At 38.3% G+C, this 23,170-nt stretch overlaps 2 protein-coding genes across 5 annotated transcripts in view; one reads left to right on the top strand and one right to left on the bottom strand.

The window, feature by feature from the left end:
• Window positions 1-4,382: 4,382 nt before the first annotated feature.
• GPDHC1 (6-phosphogluconate dehydrogenase family protein) lies at window positions 4,383-13,466 on the top strand. 4 transcript variants are annotated; one of them, XM_089165085.1, is made up of 6 exons: window positions 4,383-5,011; window positions 5,691-6,447; window positions 7,440-7,661; window positions 8,745-8,992; window positions 12,758-12,897; window positions 13,092-13,466. In XM_089165085.1, exons 2-6 carry the CDS (start codon window positions 5,790-5,792, stop codon window positions 13,213-13,215), a joined length of 1,392 nt encoding a protein of 463 aa, XP_089021211.1. In that variant the 5' UTR covers window positions 4,383-5,011; window positions 5,691-5,789; the 3' UTR covers window positions 13,216-13,466. The 4 variants fall into 4 exon arrangements, with proteins under 4 accessions (XP_089021211.1, XP_089021212.1, XP_089021210.1 ...); XM_089165086.1 differs by lacking the exon at window positions 4,383-5,011 and adding an exon at window positions 5,021-5,565; XM_089165084.1 differs by lacking the exon at window positions 4,383-5,011 and adding an exon at window positions 5,021-5,609.
• Window positions 13,467-13,587: 121 nt separating this feature from the next.
• LOC149007872 (Saccharopine dehydrogenase) overlaps window positions 13,588-23,170 on the bottom strand; it is a 41,680-nt gene continuing 32,097 nt past the window's right edge. The window contains exons 7-14 of the mRNA XM_089165087.1: window positions 17,983-18,067; window positions 15,884-16,007; window positions 15,167-15,268; window positions 14,930-14,994; window positions 14,634-14,715; window positions 14,413-14,492; window positions 14,201-14,329; window positions 13,588-13,975 (exon numbers count right to left, since the gene is read on the bottom strand). Coding sequence (XP_089021213.1) covers window positions 14,272-14,329; window positions 14,413-14,492; window positions 14,634-14,715; window positions 14,930-14,994; window positions 15,167-15,268; window positions 15,884-16,007; window positions 17,983-18,067 — 596 coding nt within the window. The 3' untranslated portion in view covers window positions 13,588-13,975; window positions 14,201-14,271. The remainder of the gene's footprint in view (window positions 13,976-14,200; window positions 14,330-14,412; window positions 14,493-14,633; window positions 14,716-14,929; window positions 14,995-15,166; window positions 15,269-15,883; window positions 16,008-17,982; window positions 18,068-23,170) is intronic.

Raw genomic sequence — 23,170 nt, 5'->3', positions numbered from 1 at the left:
GTCTTTTGCCAACTAAAGCCACCCCTCGGGGTTATAAACATTATATTAAATTTGGTTGTAAATACAAACAAACTCGGGTGTTACATTTTCGTAGCCCTAAAGTGAGTTTAATTCAACATTAGAAACTTGTTTCTTATCACTTCTATGTGACAAAATCATGAATGGTTGCATGGGGAAAAAACCAAACAAATTAAGCAAGCAAGAAACTTTGACTTTTTAAGGTTTCAAAATGTGAGGTTATATGATTATGTCAAAAAGACAAGAATGCCCTTCCGCCTTTTAAGAAAAAATGATTTTTTTTTGTGAGAAATGCCAATGTTTCTTATAGTGGGCTCAAAATTGTACCAAAGTATTGATTCATCTCAAAAAAGGCAAAAGAAAAAAAAAACTAGATTATAATACATGTTTTGGTTGCTTCTACTCCAAAAATGCAATAGACCACAAGTAACAAGAAGTTCTTGCATTTTTGGAATAGAATAACCGAAATCGTACATGTGCTATTAGGTGTGTTTCTTTTTCTTTTGGGATAATTACAATTGCCCTCTTATAATTTGATTTTATTACTAATCAAACCTTTGTCTTTATGTAATTACTATTGCCCCCTCACTTCTAATGGTGTTAAGTGGTTGTTAACATTGAATATATAATATCTATTTTACCCTTCATTCAAATTAAGAAGTAAAAAAATATGACATTACTTTCATTTATAAAAATTATATTAAATGCCGATTGTATTCTTAGAATCTTATATTTTTAATTTATTTGGATTTGAAAGAGTACTAGTCGTCTCTATTAAAATGTGAGAAGACTTAGATCAATAAAGTTTGTGAATGAATTACCTATTGAGATCTTGCTTCTCCATCCCTAACTCCATCAAAATATACATAGTGGTAAAGACAAACTATTTAGCAATATAAATTTAAGTTATAGCAACAAAAACAGTGATCTATGAGGGGGGGAAATCTCTACGTGTGTGTTGTAATTCTTAGAATTTACATAAAAGAACAAAATAACAATGATCTCTATTCTAGCATGATACTCATTAATGAGGGGCTTGATATTGTATTAAAAAAATATAAATCACATCAATTTTCAAGTAAAGTTCATCTTCAATAGAAGTGTTGTCCTAAAATTATTTTTGTTTTTGTTTTATTTTGAGAGTTTAATTACTGGATTGGTGGGACCACACTTATGGTTGTTGAAACTCTCAAGCTCTACTTAAATTTTTCATAATTATAATCATAGAAGTTTTACAAACAAATTAGCATCTAAGATGTTAATTTTTAGGAAATTTTGTAACATGCACAATGGTTAGCATATATTAGGTGATTTTTCAATTTCCAACTTTGAATTAAATTTTATCTCTTCTTATATTTAATTTATATTTTGAGTTTTATTCAATCACATTTTTCTTTTATTAGGTGATGCATCCAAAATTTGCTCAGCCTTTAGATCCTTGGGGAATAACCTGCAAAGCAATGTTAGACATGGTCCGACTATGGGGTCGAGAGGCCACCTCCGAAGGCTAAGTCACTAATGAAACTGATCACAAAGCTCTGATGAATTGCAGAGCTAGAATTGAGTATAATAATGGAAGGAAACGATTCAGATAGATTCACGGTGCATAGGTGCTTTGCTTATACAGATTTTACCTCTCATTTCTTGACCTTGGGATTCATTTGCATATTCTCTTGATGGCCATTTGATTTTAGGGTTTTACCTTTTTCTTTTGGAACTAAGGTTAGTTAACAATCTTGACAAATCCCCACTCTGGATTAGTGGAAGTTATTTGTTATAACTTTATCACGTATCTCGAAATCTTCGGGGTCACATTTATATCTATAATTGTAGAGTCATTCATCTTCACACAATTGATGGGTTTAAACCTCGGACTGGTCCCGACCATGCCAGGGTTGTTGCTAACCGGGATCTATGACCCGACCATGGTTCAACCGGGTTCGGTACTATTTTATCCATATCATTAAGTGATTTCTTTTTAGAGAAAAAAATCACATTTTTCCTTTATTTAATCATTTCTTTTTAGAGAAGAAAATAGATTTAAGGTTAATTTTTTTCATAGTCAATTAAGGGTAATATTATAACTTGACAAAAGGGTAAAGAAGTAAAGAAACAACTATAGGGTTTATCTTTGGGATTTGAAAAATATATAGATGCCACAACATTAGTAAACTAATGGAGCTTAAAGGTAAGACAATAGTAATTGTAGACAAAGTTAAAGATTGAATTAATAACTTTAAAAATCTACAATGACTAAAATAGTAATAAAATCAAAGTACAGAGGGAAAACAGTAATTATCCCATTTTTATTATTACAGTTTTGAGCTCACTTTGAGACTCACAAATTCCAACAATCTCAAGTCTACTATTATGTTTAGTCCTAATACTTCAAGAAGATTTTTTTTTTTGGGGTAGTAAAAACTCCAAGAAAATTCAAGTCCATGATGTGCAAGGTGTTAAAGGTTGCATAGGGCCAAGGACCATCTAAGTACCTTAGCCAGCATTTGGAATTTGGAGAGTTCAAAGCCAAAGTATTTACTCCTAATACATGCAATAGAGCGAAAGGTTGAAAAACCAAATGTGGTCTACGGAAGGAAAGGTAACTCTTTTCGCTAGTCCAATTTCAACTTATGCGGCTTTGCATTTTCTTCTCCCACAATCCCATCATGTTGAAGTTAGAAATGAAATGTCTAATTGCATTTGGGGACCCAAAAAGAAGGAAGACTATAAAATTCATTGGATCTCTTTGGTAAAGATGTATAAGTCCAAAAAAAAAAAAAGTGGCTTGGAACTTAGGGAGCCAAGTCTTCAATGTTAGACGTTATTATGTAAAGTAGCATGGAGGCTTTGGAGTGATCCAAACTCATTATGGGCCCACTTCTTGAATAGTATTTATTTGGAAGAGATGTGCTCAAGATCAGGATAATTTGGAAGGTTGAAAATGGTGGGTTCCTGTGGGATTCACATTCGGGGAAGGACTAAAGAAAAGGCAAATCAAGGTGGACTATGCTCATCAAAGGTGGAAACATCAAACAATATCCTTGTCAACTGTTCATTTGCCAATTCAATGTGGTTTAGGATTAATCTTAACTTCTTAACAAGTAAAGACTAGGACATTTACATTGCACAAAATATTGGAAAAGTGAGGCAATGCTAAGTTTCCTTCAAAGTCCAGAGGAAGAGGAAGTGTTAGCATTGTTGGCATTCACATGCTAGAGTCTCTTGATTGCAATTGTGATAAGGAGGACAGCATGGGTTGTTTGGGTTTTGTTGCTCGCAACAATTCGAGGGAGGTTTTCAGGCTCCGTAGTTTCTAATGGGTTTTTGCAGAGGTCGTATGTGGTGAACCTTTGCAATTCAAGAGGCCTTGATTTGAGTCCAAGACGAAGGATTGCCAAAAGTTCTTTTTCAATCCGACTGTTTGGGCCTAATTGAAATCTAAAATGAAGAAAATCCACAGCTCTCAACTAACATGGAAGCTATCATTTATGATGTACACCTTTTAATTTCTCATGCCCTCCCGACTTGAAAGGCCTTGGCGAACCAGAATTTTATCAGATCCATTTCTGACAAAGAAATTGATCATCTATTTTTCTCCAGATAAAGGACACATGTCCATCAGTCACATCCAATGGTTGAAATAATATTTAGAGAATATAATTTATTTTAAAAAATGAACCATCTATTTCTCTCCTGATGGACATATGTCCATCAATAACATCCAAAGGTTGATGTAAAATTTAGAGAATATAATTTATTTTAATTTAATCTGAATATTTAGATGTGATTGATGAACATGTATTATTTATCTAGAGGGAAATAAATGGTTCATTTCTAACAAAATTTGTCAGTAGCACATTACCTACTTTCCCCTTCTTGAATTCTGATTACACAATTTAAGGAGCCAAGAAGAGGAAGATGGCCATAAAATCCTGCCTCCAAGGGACAAGGCATTCCTAACTAGAGAATGAGTAACAATGTTCACTTCTCTAGGACAATACACAAAAGAGCACCGATGAAAATGATGTATTGCATAAGTGATATCTCTCACAATTGATTGCACCTCAGCAAAACCATTCCCACACCCGCCATTGAGCCAGTCCACCAATGTAGTGTTGTCCGACCTAATTTGCACGCTGTGAATTCCTTCTGTCACTGCCCATTGCATAGCAAATAGTACAACTAAACCTTCCCCAACCAAACTGTTCGAAACTATAATCGGTTCGAACAAATCATGCTGGATGTGATGTGATTCTTATGATTTATTGCACCCAAAAAAAAAAAAACCCCTTATCTAATGGTTATATTGAAATTTAGCCAATGATATCATAATCAAACATAGGATCGTAGCTGTTAAAAAATATCTCCCACAAAAGTAGAGTTTTGCAGTCCTAGGGCTAAGTAAGATTTGGGGTTTGGAGTCTTGAATTTTACCTTTTTTCCTGTTAACGGGAATCTTGAATCATTCTTGACACCAGGAGGTCCAAGATCCCGCATATCTCTAGGACCGTTCAGAGAAGGAGGAGTTTTTAATTTTTCGTTCGATGAAACCGTGCAGGGCCTAAGGTTCCTATAACTTCATTAATGGATGAAATTACGGAAATCAGAATGTCCTTTGAGATTTCAGAATTGACTGCGGCAGTGAGAAGTTAGGACTCAGGGTTAGGCGGTTGAACAAACATCGCATGAGCATTTACATGAGAAGAGGTGGTGCTGTTCTGTGTGAGCCTACGATTGTTATTTATTATTGCCGTTGAGAGGTGGCAACATCCGAAACTTTAATTGCAGAGTCCCAACCTAAGCGACTCTCCAACGCTCCTTGCTGTTTTCCTTCTCTTGCTTCTTAATTATTGTCTCAGCTCAGCAACTCACTTTCAATGAATCTGACCTTAAGAATGTGAACCGTGTTAAACACCAAATTGAACAGAAAGTGATTGATGTCTCATGTCTTCTTATTTTGCATGCTCTTAAACTCTTCCATCCATTGGAAAAGGTAAGTTTATCTCAGAGACTCAGATCGCCAAACCAGAAATACCAACTTGGGTTTCTTTTTTTTCGGCAGATTTTTAATGCTTTCTGTCTTTTTGACGAACTGTCCATGTGGGGGCGGTGGCCATAGTGCCCTCTATAGCATATGCTGAGTTTAAATTCTGGAAACTTTTTCTTGGTTTTTGTCTGTGACTTGCAATTTTGAAATTTCTGTCGGTCTACGGAAGTAGATTTCAGCGCTTTGAAGTGTCCGTCACGGAATTTGTTGTCATATTTATGTTTGATTTCTTAGTTTCTTTTATTTAGTTTGGTTGGGTAGGTCACCAAATTTGGAAACTGTGTCTTTCAAGTAATGATTAAATGTTTTCCCATTTCTGCTACGATTTGAAGGAATCATAGAAATCCATTTTGCTATCTTCTTCTGTTTTTTATATGCTGTGGTAGAAGATAATCATTGATTGGTAAGACAATTAGCTCTGGTTTTGTTGGAAATTCCCACCAATAAAAGGAGGTTCTTGCTGCTCGTGACGAGTCTCGAAGGGCAGCTCGGTGTGAATGGTTGAAGCTTCGGGATTGTTTTGAGGCAGCTAACCTATATAAATGTAGATAGTATTTACCGAAATATGCAAATACTCAACGAGTTTGATGCTGATTGCTTAGCTTAGTTTATTCTGTTTTTGCAGCTTTAAAGGAACCCTCGACGGAAAGGACCCTTTGATGCTGGTGAGGGTTAGATTCCATAGTTCCTGGTGTTGTTTTTGGTTTGGAATCAACTGCAGAAAATGGTTGGAAGTGTTGATTCGGTAGCCAGTAACTTGTATTCTAATGGGGCTCTCCATAATTCAAATGGTGTGGAGGAAAAGCTTGATGAACTCCGTCGCCTGTTGGGGAAAGCAGAAGGTGACCTGCTCAAGATTGTTGGCGTTGGAGCTGGTGCCTGGGGTAGTGTTTTTGCAGCCATGCTTCAAGACAGCTATGGCAGTCTACGTGAGAAGGTTCAGATCAGGATATGGAGAAGGCCTGGCAGATCAGTTGATAAAGCCACAGCAGAACACCTTTTTGAAGTGATCAATTCAAGGGAGGATGTATTGAGGCGTCTGATCAGGCGTTGTGCATACTTAAAATATGTTGAAGCAAGATTGGGTGACAGGACATTATATGCAGATGAGATTTTGAGAGATGGGTTCTGCTTGAACATGATTGACACACCAATTTGTCCTTTGAAAGTTGTAACCAACTTACAGGAGGCCGTGTGGGATGCTGATATTGTGATAAATGGGTTGCCATCAACTGAAACCCGTGAGGTTTTTGAAGAGATCAGTAGGTATTGGAAGGAGAGAATCACTGTTCCTATCATCATTTCTCTGTCCAAGGGTATTGAAGCTGCATTGGAGTCTGTCCCACACATAGTAACTCCGACACAGATGATTAGCCGGGCAAGTAAGACCTCTTGTTATCTAAATTCCATCATTTTTATTCTTGGCTTCCCATGAATTATTTAGTTACAGATTTGTAATGTCTCCTGCTTTTAGGTCCTTAACTTTGTTCAGCTCAAGTTAATCGGCTCTCTGTTTCGTTCTGCTAGAGCAGTTGAAGTGCTTCTCATGGTGTCTGATTTTGTGAATTCCCCTTGTTTAAGTTTAGCCGTTGTCTGAAATGTTTGAACTCTGAGTGCATAATTCTTAAAACTGATATACATGTAGCTAAATATAAGTTAGAATTAGACAGAAAAGAAAATAAAGAGAAATGAAAAAGAGGCTTATGCCAAAATGTTAAATGCCACTCCATGCCATCCATTCGAAGGTTGTGTTAGATTTTGCATGTCTGGATCCTGATGGTGGTAGTCAATAATGAATGGAAGGGGAAAGCAAAGGTTTGGTGCCTAGGATCAAGAGCCTAGTTTTGGATTAGTAACTTAAGGCATGCCAGTCCTTTGTCTAATGAGTGGATTTCATGATGTAGACATCTTCCATCTGCTATAGGGTTTTTCATACTTGATAGTTGATAAAAATAAGAACCAGTTCTTCTCTGATTCAACACATAAATTCTAAGGTTGCCCTAGGTCATGGTGTACCCCATGTGGGAAAGGCAAAAATTCATTGTAGTAATGAAAATATACAAGATTTCTGTTGATTCATTCCCTTGAGCAGTTTAGTGTACTGCTTATAGCAGCAGTTACTTTAACGTTTTAGCAAATTTATGTAATAATTGCCAATCTGATCAGCAGACCCCCAGAATAAATTATTTTCTGGTTATTAATTCTACATATTTCATCCTCCCCTTGGTATTTCTTGTCTTTCACACACTTTGCAGGGAAATTGATTTTTCTTATTTTCTTTTCCTTGCTTGTTAATTCTGCATGTCTAGCCCCTCATGTTTCTTGTTTTCCTTATCTATTGTTTCTAAACTCGGTAGAAAAACGTACTTTTCAGCTGGAGTACCCATGGAGAACATTCTATACCTTGGAGGACCAAATATTGCCTCAGAGATCTACAACAAGGAGTATGCTAATGCTCGCATATGTGGGGCTGAAAAGTGGAGGAAACCTATGGCTAGGTTTTTGAGGCAACCTCATTTCACAGTGTGGGATAACAGTGACCTTGTCACTCATGAAGTTATGGGTGGCTTGAAGAATGTCTATGCTATTGGAGCTGGTAAGGTTTCACCCTGTAATTATTCATGGCAGTATTTATCTAGTAATAAACCAAAAACTTTTGGCACCAATGAAATGTTTCTTTTTTTATTATATATATATTTATATATATATATATATATTTTTATTTTTATATAAAAATATAATATTTTTTTTTTTTGGGGGGGGGGGGGGGCAGGGGCATGGGATTTAAAAATGAACCAGAAACTTTTGTGAAGGTTTATCCTTTCCTCTCTCTCGTGGTGGTGTTTCTTCACCTGTTCTCTCATCTCCTCTCCTTTTCTTTTCTTCGACTGTGGGTTTAATCTGTTTCTCATGGACAGGATTCATTTACCCAACTTTAAGTAGATAGTATAAGGCATCATATTATTAAGTAGATGAGGCTTACTCTCTGTTCCTGTTCACATCTATGGATGAAACATTTCCTAGTTTTTAGAATTTGTTCCGGTCTATGTTGAACATATGGAACCCAAATTGGATATCATTATATGTTCCATATGTGAAGGAGAATATGAATCTTCTGATGCTGATGTTCCTGCAAGACCTCTGGCTACTCTTACAAATCATTTTCTCCGTCTCTGACATGACGCCTTTGAGCTTCTCATGGTTTTTTCTTCCAAACTGACATGGATGGTAATGCTTGTAAGGAAGAGAAGGTCCAATACTCAGTTACCATCCTTATACCCAGAGAACCTTTTACATATCATTAGTTATAGTTACTTGATCAACCTGTTGGTGTATGATGTACCTTTTCCCCAGGGTGGGTTTGGGAAGCTGCAAGGCATGTTGGATTTATAGCCCTCTGTGCCATATCCAACCAAGTACTCTCTAATCTCTTGTTTTGGGCTGGGTATTTTCTGAAACTAACCATCCTGATTCATGAAGAAATCCTAATGTCGCCTTTTTTTTTTTTTTTTTTGGTGAAATTCTAATGTTAAGTATGAATATTGTTAATCTGGTATTTTGTTAAATTAACATTTATAGAGATACAAATTATTACTTTATAACCAATTTCTATGAAGCACAATTGGTTGGTCTTGACCAAATACAGTCATTATCTTCGTTTTTTGAATTGGTTAAACAGGAATGGCTGCTGCCCTAACCAATGAAAGCGCTACCAGCAAATCAGTATATTTTGCTCACTGCACATCAGAAATGATATTTATAACTCATCTGTTGACGGAAGAACCTGAGAAGCTTGCAGGGCCTTTGTTAGCCGACACTTATGTAACCCTTTTGAAAGGTCGTAATGCATGGTATGGCCAAATGTTAGCCAAGGGGGAGTTAAGCTTGGATATGGGTGATAGCATCAAGGGCAAGGGAATGATTCAGGTATCGATTCTGATTCTGGTAATCTCGAGTATTTCAATTTTTAACATGTGATAATGAGTCGACCTTTGACATTTTAAGTCTTAGAGAAAATTACACGGCACCCACTATATTTGGGGTAAAACTAGTGACCACCCATTATTAGCTTCAAAATTACATGGCACCCACATGCATAATTACAAGTTATCCACAGTTAAATTTATTGTTAAATGACAGATAAAATTACCAAAATACCCTTAGCCTTTTAAGTCGTTCAAACATTGAGATTGAAATTATGTAAATGCCCTTTGGGCAGATAAATTACAAAAATACCCCATCCACTCTCTCTCTCCTTCTTCGACCTCTCTCTCTCTCTCTCTCTCTCTCTCTGCAACCTACTCTAGTGTTGAGTAACAATGGTGTTAGTAACCCCAACAAGATCTCACTTCACCTTCTCAATTAATTCGGTTATTAAGATTGTTAGTTCTTGGTGAGATTATTTGGGTCTTGGACTGGTGATTCTCAAACATGGTGGGAGATCGAGATCTCACGAGATATCTCGTTTTTTCACATAGGCGAGATGAGATGGAGGTCGAGAGCAGAGAGTTGGGATATTTCACTTGAGATCTCACCATATCTCTCCTTTTTTTTTTTTTTTTTTTGTAGATTTTGGCTGAATTTCACTTACACTCTACCACAACAAGGAAGATCAATCATTCTCACTTGTCTTATGAACTCATGATTTAATGACTTATAAGAACTTCTAATGGTTTTTTTTTTTTTTTTTTTTTGGAAATTGGGATTGTGATACTCATATGGATGGAATTTTGATAACATTTAAGTTAGTTGATGCTTTGTACTTGCTTTTCATTTATATGCTTTAAAGGTTTTATCTGTTGTCTTGCCCCCCCCCCTCTCTTTTTTGGTTTCCACTATGGGTGAGTTAGAAATCACGGGTTGTCAACCGGCCACCAACGTGAATTTTCAAACCCCCCCCCCCCCCCCCCCCCCCCCCCCCCCCGCGCGCCGCCGGGGGCCCCCCGAGGAAAGGTACACCCCCCCGCCCCCCCCCCCGCCGGGCGGGGGGCCCCTTTCTCCCCGGGGGGACGCCCCCCCCCCGGGGCGAGATCTACCATGCTTGCAACTACTCTTAGCACATCTACAACATCAAAGGAAGATCATCATTCTCTACTTGCATAGTTGTCAAAGCGGTAAGGCGACCAAAGCGATTGAGGCCCTGTTTAGGCAATAAGGCGACAAAGCGGCGCTTAGGCGGCAATAAGGCATCCAAAGCGGTTGGGTCAAATTTTTTCAATATAACTATTTTTAAACTACTTTTCAATACAACTACTTTCTATAATAAGCTAAACAAATATTAAATAGTCACATTCATTAAAAAAAAAAAGCATTCAAGAATTATAATTATGAAAAATTATTCAAAAAAAGAACACAAACATAAGTTAATCTCATTAAAACCATGGTTGTCAAAGCATTCGGCTAGGTATTTACTGATTCATTAATTCTTGATGTTGAGTATGGCTTATGCTTCACATTCTATTGTTGATGGGCACGGGGTCCCACTCCTCGGTGAGTGGCGGGGGTCCGAGGAGCCCGCCCCAGGGTAAAAAATAGGTTCTATGTCACTTTGGGCCTTGGAGTTCCTTTGTAGATTGGGCGTCAATTAAGCGGTTCAAAACAAAGCCATTGAAAAACCGCTTTGCCGCCTAGGCGGACGCTTTGACAACTATGTTTACTTGTCTTATAAACTTATGATTTAATGACTTATATAGAACTTCTAATGGTTGTATAATTTTATTTTTCTATTCTTGAAAATTGAGATTGTGATACTCATATGGATGAAATTTTGATATCATTAAGGTTGTTTGATACACTTGCTTTTCATTTATATGCCTTAAAGGTTCTATATTACATGTTGTATAACCTTGCATTCCCTAATCCTACAAGATTTCGGTTTCGTACTATGGGTAGACTTAGAAATCATATATGGGGTTGTTTTCTAACAATCCAAGGCCACCAATGTGTTCAAAGGGCCTTAAATAGTCAAAATACCAAGTTTCAACTTAATTGGGACCCTAAAATCCATCGAGTTGACGCCAAAAAATTGTATATCTCGATCGAGATCTTGGTTTTTCAAGGAGGCGAGATCTCACTCGAGAGCGAGATCTTTTACCATGCTCATAAACCTGTTGAATCAAAACATGATTCTGATCCAACACCTATTGGATTTCACTAAAACTCTCATTGAACGTCTTCCACACCTTGGAATCACCCTTGATATTATCTTTTCAATCATCTTCAACAGCACTATAGTGGAGGCTACGAAGGATATCGAAACCCTAGAAAACAAACAGAGAGTTTCCCAAAGATGTTAGAGAGACAATTGTGGATGATTGATTCCGATCTAGACGGAATAGATCTTGATCCTGAAGACTTCAAGGGCTTAGTTCCTCTTAAAAAGGTTTTGATCGATGATGTATTTGAAGCTTCAAGAGTTGGAGATATGGAGAGTCTTCGATACCTACTTGAATCAGGGGTAAACGTTAATGCCAGGGATCAATGGGATTTTGTTACTCTATAAATGTTAGTTTGATTCAGAGAAAAATACAAAACTACTCTTTGAATAAAAAAATCAGAGAAACAAGAAGAAAATCATAGTGAAATTGATTAAAGAAACGAGAAGAAGAAAAAGGGCAATCTGCTTCCAAGAAATGATTGAGAGTATGTCCGGCGGACTTTTCTCATCGAAAGTCTTATGTCAGTGGCAATTCCAAGCCCTGGCTAGAAATCTGCTTCCCAGTTTGAACCTAGAAAACTTTAAGCTTCTTCACAATCAGAGCCTTCGGTTTCAAGAAAATGAACCGGAAACAGCTCCAATGATTCTTATCCTAGCATAAACTGGAGGTGAAACTCCTGAAATATTTAAATTCCGGCAGGGGGAAAGCTGGCAGTTGGGCGATTTCTAAAGGATCTTTTGTTCTAAAATGTTTTCCATGATTTTTTTTATTGTTTTGTGCTAAATTCTGTAGTTTAAGTCCATTCATCTAGAAGGAGTCCACCCTTCACCTCATCCTTAAACTGAGGGGAAGGATGCAAATCTTCGTTAAAACCCTCACCGGAAAGAGGTAGAAGATGGGTGAAAAGAGAGTCTCTTCACCCACCTAAGGGTTGGGTTGGATTGGATCATCTTAAATGAATGAAACAAGGGTAAGGGTATTTGAGTAATTTCACAATCCATTTTGACAGCACATTTAACTGTGGTTAACTTGTAATTATGCATGTGGGTGAAAGACAATAGTGAGTGCTCACTAGTTTCACCCCAAATATAGTGGGTGCCGTGTAATTTGCTCCAAGTCTTAATAGTGTAATGACAGATAAAAAGATGTGACAAACAATCTAGTCCACTAAAAAACATTGTGAAAAATAAAGATTATAATGTCATGTTTTGTTGGCAAATGTTTTGAACTGATATATTCATTCATGTGGAATCTGGTATAGACACGCTAGATAGTTGGTTACCTTTTACCAAAAGGGTCCTCCATGTTTACGTTCACAATGTAGTATCATGATTGATTATTAATCCAATGGTGGTCCTTTCTTATCCATCAGGTGTGTTTTGTAAATAGTAGGGCTCAGCAAACTTTTACTTTGCACCACATCCTTAAGCTCTCGGTCGTATATATGGGCACCTGCATTCTTTTTCCCTCATTTCCCACATTTGCAACTACTATTTGTGTGGCTAGAATGCTTACTTTGTCCTGTTTTCCTCAGGGAGTATCTGCTGTGGGAGCATTTTACGAGCTTTTAAGCCACTCCAGCTTGAGTGTCTTCCATCCTGAAGAAAACAAGCCTGTTGCTCCTGTTGAACTGTGTCCCATCTTGAAGACACTTTACAAAATACTAATCAAAAGGTAAAATGAGCTCATTTGTGGGGCATAATTTGACTACTTAACCTGCATTACTGAGGTATTGATACGATGCAATATTTTGACGGACATGATTGTCTCCGGTTGAATACTTAGGGTAATTCTCTTTTGGGTTTTGTCAGCAGATAACTAGCTGGGCTTCACCAGTGTATCTAAGTGTTTGTTCTATTTGAATATAGGGAGGTACCATCACAGGCCATCCTTCAAGCATTGAGAGATGAAAACATGAATGATCCTCGTGACCGTATTGAGATAGCACAGAGTCATGCTTTTTACAGACCTTCACTTCTTGGGCATCCTTGATTAGCTGACCTTCAACTCTGCGGGCAGAATTGATCATAGAAAAGATAAGAATTAATGGATGGGTGGAGTTTGTGCTCGAGGATCTACGTGGTGAATCAGAAAATGCTTGTTTAGTAACAGATCACGAATCTCAATTCGTTCATTTTTTACCCCTTTAGCGGTTGTCGTATTTCATGTTGTTATCCATAGAAGGTTCTGTTTTTAAGTGGCTTCATCAATATGTAATGTGCATACTGATCATGAATAAAATGATGGGTTTAGTTCTACGTACGTGTATATATTAAGAGCTTCCCTAACTGGTATGATGCATTTTAAGCCATGAGATTCAACTATCAAATTGGACAAATATCATACTATCAACCAGGTTGGATGAACATGTATTTGAACCCCACACCTTCTAGTGAATCAAAATTGCTTGTCAGCATTGTCATCGAACAAAACAGTACCTGGAAATTTGATTTTTGGAGTTTCATTTACATAGCCAGGTTGTTTAGATCATTTGTGACAACTAGAAAGGAGTTATCATGGATCTATTAAGGATGCTTCAATGTACATAAACATGGCTCAATCTTTGTTCCAGAGGCGTTTTACAAATTAAGAACTTGTGCACCCATCCACTTCCTGAGGATTTTACTTGCCCGACAAGTTGAGGATTTGCCTCACTTCTTTGAAAGGATAATCACTACAGTTATGTATTGTCAACCAGGAGATGATGTCGACTGCCAGTTGAACAATATTGCGGTGTCCAAAGACTCCAGACCTGTAAGTTTGAACAACAAAAAGCAATAAATCAACAAGGAGCTCAAACGTTATGGTGCTCCAAATTGAAAGTTTGAACACCAAAAGCAACAAATCAACATGGAGCTCAAATGTTGTTTTGCTGCAAATTCATTTAAGATATGGGTACTGACCCCTGCAGGCCACCGTGTCCTAACTAATCCCTCAATAAGGAATTGAGATGTTCAGTGTAACAGTGAAATTTTACCTGTACCAGTCCCATATGAGGGAAGCTGAAGGAAATAAATTCAATGTTTTTGTTCTGCTACTTAGATAGTTTCAAACGTATATGCCCAATCCAAGCTCTTTGGGTTCAGTCTCTATCATCCAAGGAGGTCTGCCAAGGGAAACTAGAGTCAACAAAAACATATTGAAAAAGTAGGGGTGGGAAGCTGTGGATCCAAAAGTAAGACTCCATACTTGTTCATTATAAAATTAATTGTTCCTTCTGCAGCACGGTTGAGAAGCACTTCTCTGGCCTCAACTGGAATGCCTTCAGGCTGTATGGAGGATGTAAAATGGGTCAGAACAGCTTTTTAGTGTGAATGGGTGTGGTGTATTTTTTTCCCCTCCCTGAAAGAGAGGCTTTTTTTTTTTTTTTGGGGGGGGTGGCGGGGTTAGGTGGTTGCTGTTATACATACTTCTTCCGGAAACCAAACACCAGGTTTTGTGTTCCCTTCAAGAACAGCCAATACAAATGCAGATGTTGCAGTTCCTACTGATCTGTAAATCATCACTCCAGAGAAAATGTGTAGCTTAAAATCATATAAAGAACATATTATTTCCAGTTATTATAGGAAAGGCACAAAAAGAAAAGAAATGAAGAAAAGGATGTGGAAACAAGGAATTTATGAACATTTTGCTATTTCAACATGTCTAGTGAGAGGGGGGTAATTTCCATTATCCTACGATAAAAGCTCTTAAAAGCAAGACTTACACAGACAATCGTCTATGACTGAATATTCCAACCGTCTTGCGCCCATTTGAGCACTCCAAATCAACCTATGCAGAGTCAGGAAAAGAAGATCTATATGGTTTTAGGTCTCACTTGGCATGAATGGACCCATATCCCCTTCCTCTCATGAAAACATGTAAGCTTCAAAAGAAAAACCTAAGCTTTGAGAGTAACAGCTATAAAATTTTAAAGGTTTCTTTGTACTTCCTATTGGCTCACCCTCATTGAAACACGCTCTCCAGCAATTGCATCAATAACTCGGACTGAAGGGTCAAAAAGTTGAACCAATTGTTGAACTTTGCTTCTGTCTCTCAGAAATTCCTGCAGGATTACCATTCCTTAAACCTTAATTGTGGACAGAATATCATGACAAATAACTTGGGGCGGGCATTGGTGGACCACAGTTGTAGCCTGAGGTCAAGGTATTGAAACAGTCTCTCAGCAAAAAATTGCTGGGTAAGATTGCATAGGAAAATTGACCCCCCACCCCCCAAAAAAAAAAAAAAAAAAAAAACCCCACCCCAGGACTCTGCTCGTGTAAAAGCCTTTGGCACTGGGTTTGCCCCAATCTGATGACAAATAACTGAAGACTTTTAAATATGACTTAATAGTATATTTTATTTTCAAGGATATTAACTCGCTGGTCAGCATGAGCAAGTAAATAAAAAAAATTTATCCCTATAACAGATAAAAGAAAAAGAGCATCCCAGTGAATAAGGCTTCAACTACTGCAGGGTCTTGGAGAGGCAAATATCTGCAGCGTGTACATAGGTTTGGAACCCACAACCAACAGGTTCCAATAGCAAAATTTAACCGCTGCACAGAGGCTCAACCACTTGGAATGGGAATGGGAATAGCAACAAATGCAGCTGAAAAAAGACTGATCATAACATAATATAAAGAATGGATAACAAAGCAAGAGATGTTAGAGCATACTGGTGAAAAAAGACTTGTCATAACTTCCATTCCCCAATTCCAAAAGAAGGGAGCAGTACCAAATCGAGCACTGATGGTTGGTACACCCAAGACCTCATAAGCAGTTGTTACTTCAGGTAAGTTTCTGAAAAGGAAAAAAGAGTCATCTAAGAATCAGTTCCATTCCCCTGAAATTATTATAAATGTAAGAGTGGCATTAACATCAAAAAAGTGATCTGAAATCCTGTAAATTACCCCAAGTGAGGACTCATGAAACAAGTAACTTTTTTTCTTCTATCCTTATTATAAGATAGTTATACATTTGACATTTCAATTCCAGTTCAGTGATCTTTGCCCAATTTACCAGAGAATGGAACAGGAGCAGAAACACAAGAAAAAGCTTAAAAAATCTCTGAGGGTCCACAACACTTTAGAGCATTCTGTTTGTCTGTCTGTCTGTGTGAATTATCAGCAGTATGCATCAGTTAACAACTTTACATGTCATAGGACCTGTGCTACCAACACAAGGGCCAAATCTGTGAGGGGCATCCGGCAGTTTGGTGGGGTTATTGGGGCTAGTACTATGGGGTTGGCTCCAGCTCTGTTGCATGACACTATAGATGGAAGACTTGCATATTTATATTGCTGCACCTTGAATGGCATGTAGGCCTATAGGTGAGCATTCATTTATTGATGTGTGTTTCCCTCATGAGTTCGGCGGAACTCACTCAGTGGAAATATCTCTTTTTAGGTGAAGCGACAGATCTAGATGCCTTTGCAGAGCAGTTGGCATATGCATATGATGGTGTTGGTGGAGAGTAGGCCACTGGGCAAGGAGAGTATAAGGTACATTTCAGGTTTTAAGGTTATAAGTATTTCTTTTAACTATTGGATATGTAATTGAATTGTTGCAGGGGACTATATACTCTTATTATCATTAGAATTCTTTAATTGCATGTGACCATATATGTTATTTTACCCTCCTTTACATTGCCTTTGGTCATGTGCTATAATTTGAATGTATAGTTATGGTACCGCATTGATGGTCTGAAGGGAGTCTGGTGTCGAGTACAAGTAGCACCGGGTCAAACCTATAAACCCAGCCCATTTAGGGTGGGGTATGATAGTAAGAGAAGAAAGTAAAAGGGGATCTTACACAGCCGTCCTTAAAAAGTAGATCCAACCACCATGTATGTGAGTCCATCCAAAGGAGGATTTACAAAAATTACACACAGCAACTCTATTTAGGAGTAAAATAAGGAAATACGATGGATGATCCAGAAGCAATTATATGAAGCATTCACTAAGCAAAGAATACTGCTTTTGGCAATTAGCCATTCCTTTATAGGTGACACTGAACATTTTTGTGTGTAAACTTCTCCAAAATAGGACCTGCTATAAATCTGACCACAGCTGTTGCTGGAGAAATCCACTTCCACAAAGTACATAGCCCGTGATTCATGAATAGTACCAGTTCTTCAATTGAGAACTAAGGCTCTAAAATAACTAAAATTTGTTATTTCCAAACTAATCATACACAAGACTCAGGCATTCTTATAATATGATTAGATAAAAATTATAAATGTGATACTTTGTGCATACAATTATGAGTCTCATTTTAATCAACAATTGAAAAGCCCAGACTCCTCTTGCCAATCAGAGATTATAGATACTTAAAAATGATTTTCTAAACTACTAAAGATAATATGTATCCACCTAATTTGTAGTTTCTGTCTTTAATAACATCATAAATGTCAGTGTTTACTCCACCTATTACTGCTTATGCTTTATGCAAGCAATAAAACAGATTAAAACTAGATAAAAGGGGGGGGGGGACTGCTAGGGAAATGCAAGAATGAAGATTTCATCACTGACTTTGTCATCCTTAGGAGTGAGCTTTATGAAGGTACATTTATACAGGATGCGCATCATAGATCAAAATATGAAATTGACAAAATAAACATCAGGGGATTTCTTTTTAAGGGCACAAGTTTGCAATTTCGATACTAGATGCATCCTTGTATTATTTACACATTAAATAATTTAAACATGAAGGATTGGCTAAAAAAAAAAAGAATCCTTTGAGAACTGAGAAGTTACAATAAATAAAGAGAACTTACAACAAATAAACATCTTTCTTTCCAATCCCTTTTCCAAAGTCAACATTTAAAACTCCACTGTACGGCTTTAATTTGACTTTTTCTCCTGATTAAAAGGTTGATAACATCGTTAGGAATTCAGTGAAAATTGGAGTTGCACTAAACAAAAGCTTTCAAGCCAACAAAGATTTAGAATACCAACTTCATTTGAGTGGATAATTTAAAAACTAGCTAAAAGAAAGGAAGAACATTCTTGCAGAAGAACAAACTTTCTATCTAGGAAGACCAGCAAAAACAAGGAACCTTTTGACATAAGCCTTATGATAGCATCGAACAACAACACAGCTGACACAGTAAGAATTGTCCATATGAGTCAATTGAGCCTCAAAAGACTATTTTGGCCCAGGTTGGGTTCAATAGGCCTTATTGACATAAGAAACCTAATAAATAAGCTCATAAAGTGAGGATGATTTTCTTTATTTTGGGGGTAAAAGTGAGGGTAATGTTAGTACACAGCATCAGTAGGTAGGAATCTTCAACTTTTAGTTGATTCTTTTATTCAAGACTTACTATGCAGTCGTGATTTTAATTAGGATTTGACAGTAAATCATAGCTTTAGTCTGAGCTCTAGTTCTATTTTTGAGTCTTTTAGAGTAATTTAGGAGTCTTCATGATTCAAATCAGGAATTTAAAAGCTCTAAATATTTGTATACATCCTCCACTAATTAAAGATGATTTGAATAAAGAATGACTTTTTCCCAAGAGTTTTGGAGATGCTGAGCAATGCATATGGCACTGATATCCAAACCTGATTCTCTCTCTTCTCTCCTTCCTTTTTCTTCCCCCAATAACATCTTCATCATTCAAGCTACTGTTTAAGAAGAACTTCAGTAAGTTGAATCATCCACAACCTCAAACTATTTTTCTTCTAACCCTCTAAAGACTAGCTTTCCGCAACCCTAAATTCGCCTTAAACCACTCCAATCATCAGAACGCTACCATATTTAGATCAGATCATCCTCACAGCCCTAGGAAAACTGGCTCTATGTCTCAAACTTATCTGACCATTAGAAACCCTAGACTCCCTGATCCTCTTCTTTCAGAAACCTGTAAACCCAACCCTAATTTTCTGTTGTCCCAAGCAAAAACACTGAATCTACACTAGCAGACTTCCTACATCAACATAATCTAACCTAACATCAAACCCTTACCCTAGTTTTGACATTACAAATACCACCTGTTGATACGGAATCTCGCTCGTCCTTCCCTGTCACGAACCTGCAAAATACGAGCTCGACCTTGTGTGGTCGAGGTACGTCTCCGACGAGCAAGTCAGTACCAATGATATGATCTCAACTACTCAATAGAGAATTCAAGTAATTGATCACACAGAATATCAATACCTACCTTCTGGAGTTTACCTGAGGTGTTTATATAGAATAAGATGGTAGAGTTATATTTGGAATATGACTCTAGTATGAGTTGTGATAGGAAAGTAACTCTATAAAGAGTTCTATACCTGCCTTGTCTTTCTTCAAAATTAATAGGCACTAGAAGTTCGTCTTGACCGGGCTCTCTTGGATACGTGGTCGGTCCTACCATAGATACATGGTCGAACCACTCTCATCATACTAAAGTGGTTGGACCGTTCAAGCCTCGTTTTAGACCGGAATACATGTAATGACCATTTATACCATTAACATAAGCCCCCCGTCCATTGAGGTTGAGGACCATGTGCTCAGTTTAATGGATTAATTTTATTCCCGTAGATAGAGAACTTGTTCGGAACGACCACAATGTTTTCTCGAAAACTATAACATCCCACTTATGAGCAGCCGTCATTTGGACGCATATCTCGATGCACGTTCTTCGAAGTCTGTAGGCGGTCTCCACGTGTCCGAATTGTCGTGTCGCATTAAGTGTCTTCATGATGACGAAGAGACTCTTCATCTCCACCGTACATATGTTGGTTATTATGCACCATTGGATTTGAATATGTCAGAATATATAAGTTTTGACCGTTGATGGCATACTGATACCAGCCCTTAGATTGGAATCTATGGCTGTGTATTTATATGCTTTCCTCCCTCTTCTATTTGCTGCTCATTTCTACTTTAGTTTTTTCATTTCATTCCTCCTTCTTCTACTTCTCTGTAACTGCTTGCGAAACGAGAACTGGGATTTGGTTTTCTGAAGTTTCCTCTTTTGCTTGGTTTTAGTGCTTTAATCTCTTCGCTCCTCTTCAAACAAGTAAGCTTCTTTGTTGCTTTCGCCTTTTCCTTTCTGCAGTTAGTTGGATGAAAGCATGATTTATTTCCTGCAATTTCTTATAAGATCTTTTGTGTTGTTTTCCTCTGTTCTTTGTCTGTGTCTTCCTTTTGTTTTTCTACTTTAAACTTCCATGATAGTCTTAGAAAACCATGGTGATAGTGAAGAGAGGTTCTTTAGGTTCGAGACCCAAAAGGAAATTTGAGGAGAATCCTTCTGTCTCCGTCTCTGCCAACTACAAACCCGAACACCCTGCAAATCCCGGGCATAGTTCTAGTGGTCATTCCGATGACACTTATGAAACAGTATCTGATCGTGAACACACTAGTAACAATGATATAGAAACTGAATCCCGACCTGAAATAGTAGGTAGGAGTGCTCAGGCTCGCTTTCAAGCTGAGAGGCAAAGGTGGAAGGATAGTTTGACTTTAGAAGAGTATACTGTAGAAAAGAATAAAGAGCTTACTCCCGACCATATAGACTATGGTCCGTACTCAACTGGCCCTGATTTTCTTCCCTCCTTAATGACCAAAGAAAGGTTGGACTACCTCCGTAAAAAATATGAAATACCATCCGACTATGTCCTTCGAGTCCCGACCTCCTTTGAACGGGCTAATTCTCCTCGGCCAGGGGAGTTTGCTCTTTATGAAGATGCTTTAAAGAGCGGCTTTCGTCTTCCTGTTCACCCTTTGTTTAGGGAAATAATGAACCACTTTCGAATGTGTTCGGGGATGTTTGTGCCGAACAGCTGGAGAAATGTGATATGTTTTTGGGGGTTTTGTCAGGGTAAAAATGTAGGAGTCCGAGCAACTCTTCCTCTCTTCTTCCACTTTTTTATGACAAAAAAGCAAGAACAGGATGGATGGTTCTATCTGTCCAAACGGACTGCCTCCCAATATGGCTGGTCGGGGAATTTCGTCGGAACTGGCACTCTCCCATCCAATACCAGAGGATGGCGTCCCAAATATTTCTTCGTCAAACCCCCTTTTGCCCTTTCCTTTCTTTTCCAATACACTGGGTTCAAGGACCAATTGAAGGGTCAAACGATTATCCCGTTTTAACCGAAGCCGAGGAGCGTGCTAGGGAGAGGATTGTTCGGCTTCCATCCCAGGACAAGAACATGTTTGCTGTTCATGGCTATTCCCCGGAATATCCCAATGTGCTGGGTCATTGGGGTTTCCTGCTCGGTGAGTCATACTTGTGTTTTTGTGTATCTATACACTTTTATCTTCTTTTGATCGGGATTGACCTGTTCGTTGTTTCAGTGTTGCTTAGCCGAGCAGCCTGTTCCTGATCAGCTGATGAAGATATGGAAGAGGTGGAAGCCAGAATACCCACCAAGCCTGATCGTGCTCCGTCCGATAAAAAGAAACAGATACTTTCCTCTTTAGCTCCGAAAAGGTCGGCTGGTGTGTCTGACTTACCTCCACGACCGAGCAAGAAAAATGCGCCAACATCTTTTATTGCTGGTTCGGGAGTAAGCATGGACGCGTCTCCTTCTCCTTTTACAGAATCACCGAGCACTCGGCTTCCGGATCCACCGCTAAGCTCGTATTTGTTGAATAACAATGCTGATGGTACCGAGGTTGCCCAAGCATGGTTGCCGGGAGCCTTGCTTCCTACTGATAAAAAATTTCTTCAGAAAATTGGTCCGGACTGGACTCAAGATATTATGACCAGGTATAAGCTTTAAAAGATTGACTTGTTCGAACATTTCTTTAATGAATGATTTATTATCATCTTTGTCTCCTGCCAGATTACTATGTGCCTTAACTCAAGCTTGGGGAGGCAATTTGGAGGCTGCTCGGAGAGATCAGTCAACCATTCAGCATCTTGATGAGAAGATCAAGGATATGACTGGTCGGTTCGATCTCCTAGTTGAGGAGAATGTTGGTTTGAAAGAAGAGAAAACAATCTCGGACACTCGTGTGAAGTCTGCCGAGGAGAGAATAGATGATCTTGAGCTCGAGAATGTAAAGCTTAAGCAATCTTTGGAGGCTAAAGATGTCTCTTTTGCGAAGCTCGAGCAAGAGAAGAAGGAAAAAGATCAATGTATAAGAGATTTGACCGACCAACTTTCTCAAACTTGTCCTGCTTCCTTTGAGAACCTTACCGAAGACTTAAAGCATGTTGTGATTCGTCATTGGGTTCGTACGAAAGGATGTATGGATTTTGTCGCCAAGGTGGCAGCTCCCGGCTTCAAGTATGGTCGGCGGGATGCTTACTCGAACAATGTTGACAAGTTCCAAGAAATCAACCTTGAGCCTTTGCAGAGGTTTATCGATCCTGGCATATATGATGAGTTGAAGCTTCCCCGTCCTTCATGGGCGGTAGGCAAAAAAGCTTTTGCTTTGCCGAAGAAGGTATGTCCGGGACTTTCTAAACTCCGATTGGGAACCGGCCCTTGAGGAGGAAGATGATGCCGGTCCTTCAACTAACACAGAAGCTATGGCTACTGACCAAGGACTTTTGAACGATGCGAACACCGCTCAGAAGTGTTCGTCTGATGTAGCGCCCGTGTAGTCCCTTTTCTTTTGGTCGGTCATTTGATATGTAAACCATTTTATTATTGGTGCTAACTTTAAAACAATGTTTGGTAATTTTTTGTAATGATATTCTTTATTTTGAACAAGTGTTATTGCTCGGTACTTGACCGGTTATGGTATCATATCCTTGTTCGGTGTAGCTTGATTGTTCTTTCATGGCATGCATTTGTATCATTCCGAGCCATGTTGTTCGGTATAGTAAGGTTTGCTCGGTCATGGACTAAGTAGCTGTTCGTCAACAACTGCTCGTTCATAACCCCTACCTCCCGGGCATGATAACTTGGTATGATTTTGAAGTTTTCGTGCCTAATGAGTGTTAGGTCTTTATTGCCTATTGATTTTAGGTCTTTTCTGCCTAAGTAGTATCTTAGGTCTTTTATGCCTTAAGATTCGTA

Source organism: Hakea prostrata, chromosome 8, assembly GCF_041222555.1.
Source record: "Hakea prostrata isolate BN-2017 chromosome 8, UWA_Hpros_2, whole genome shotgun sequence".
In the NCBI taxonomy this organism is placed as follows: domain Eukaryota; kingdom Viridiplantae; phylum Streptophyta; class Magnoliopsida; order Proteales; family Proteaceae; genus Hakea; species Hakea prostrata.
Note: the sequence above shows the minus strand (reverse complement) of the source record. Positions and strands in the feature narration are given on the sequence as shown.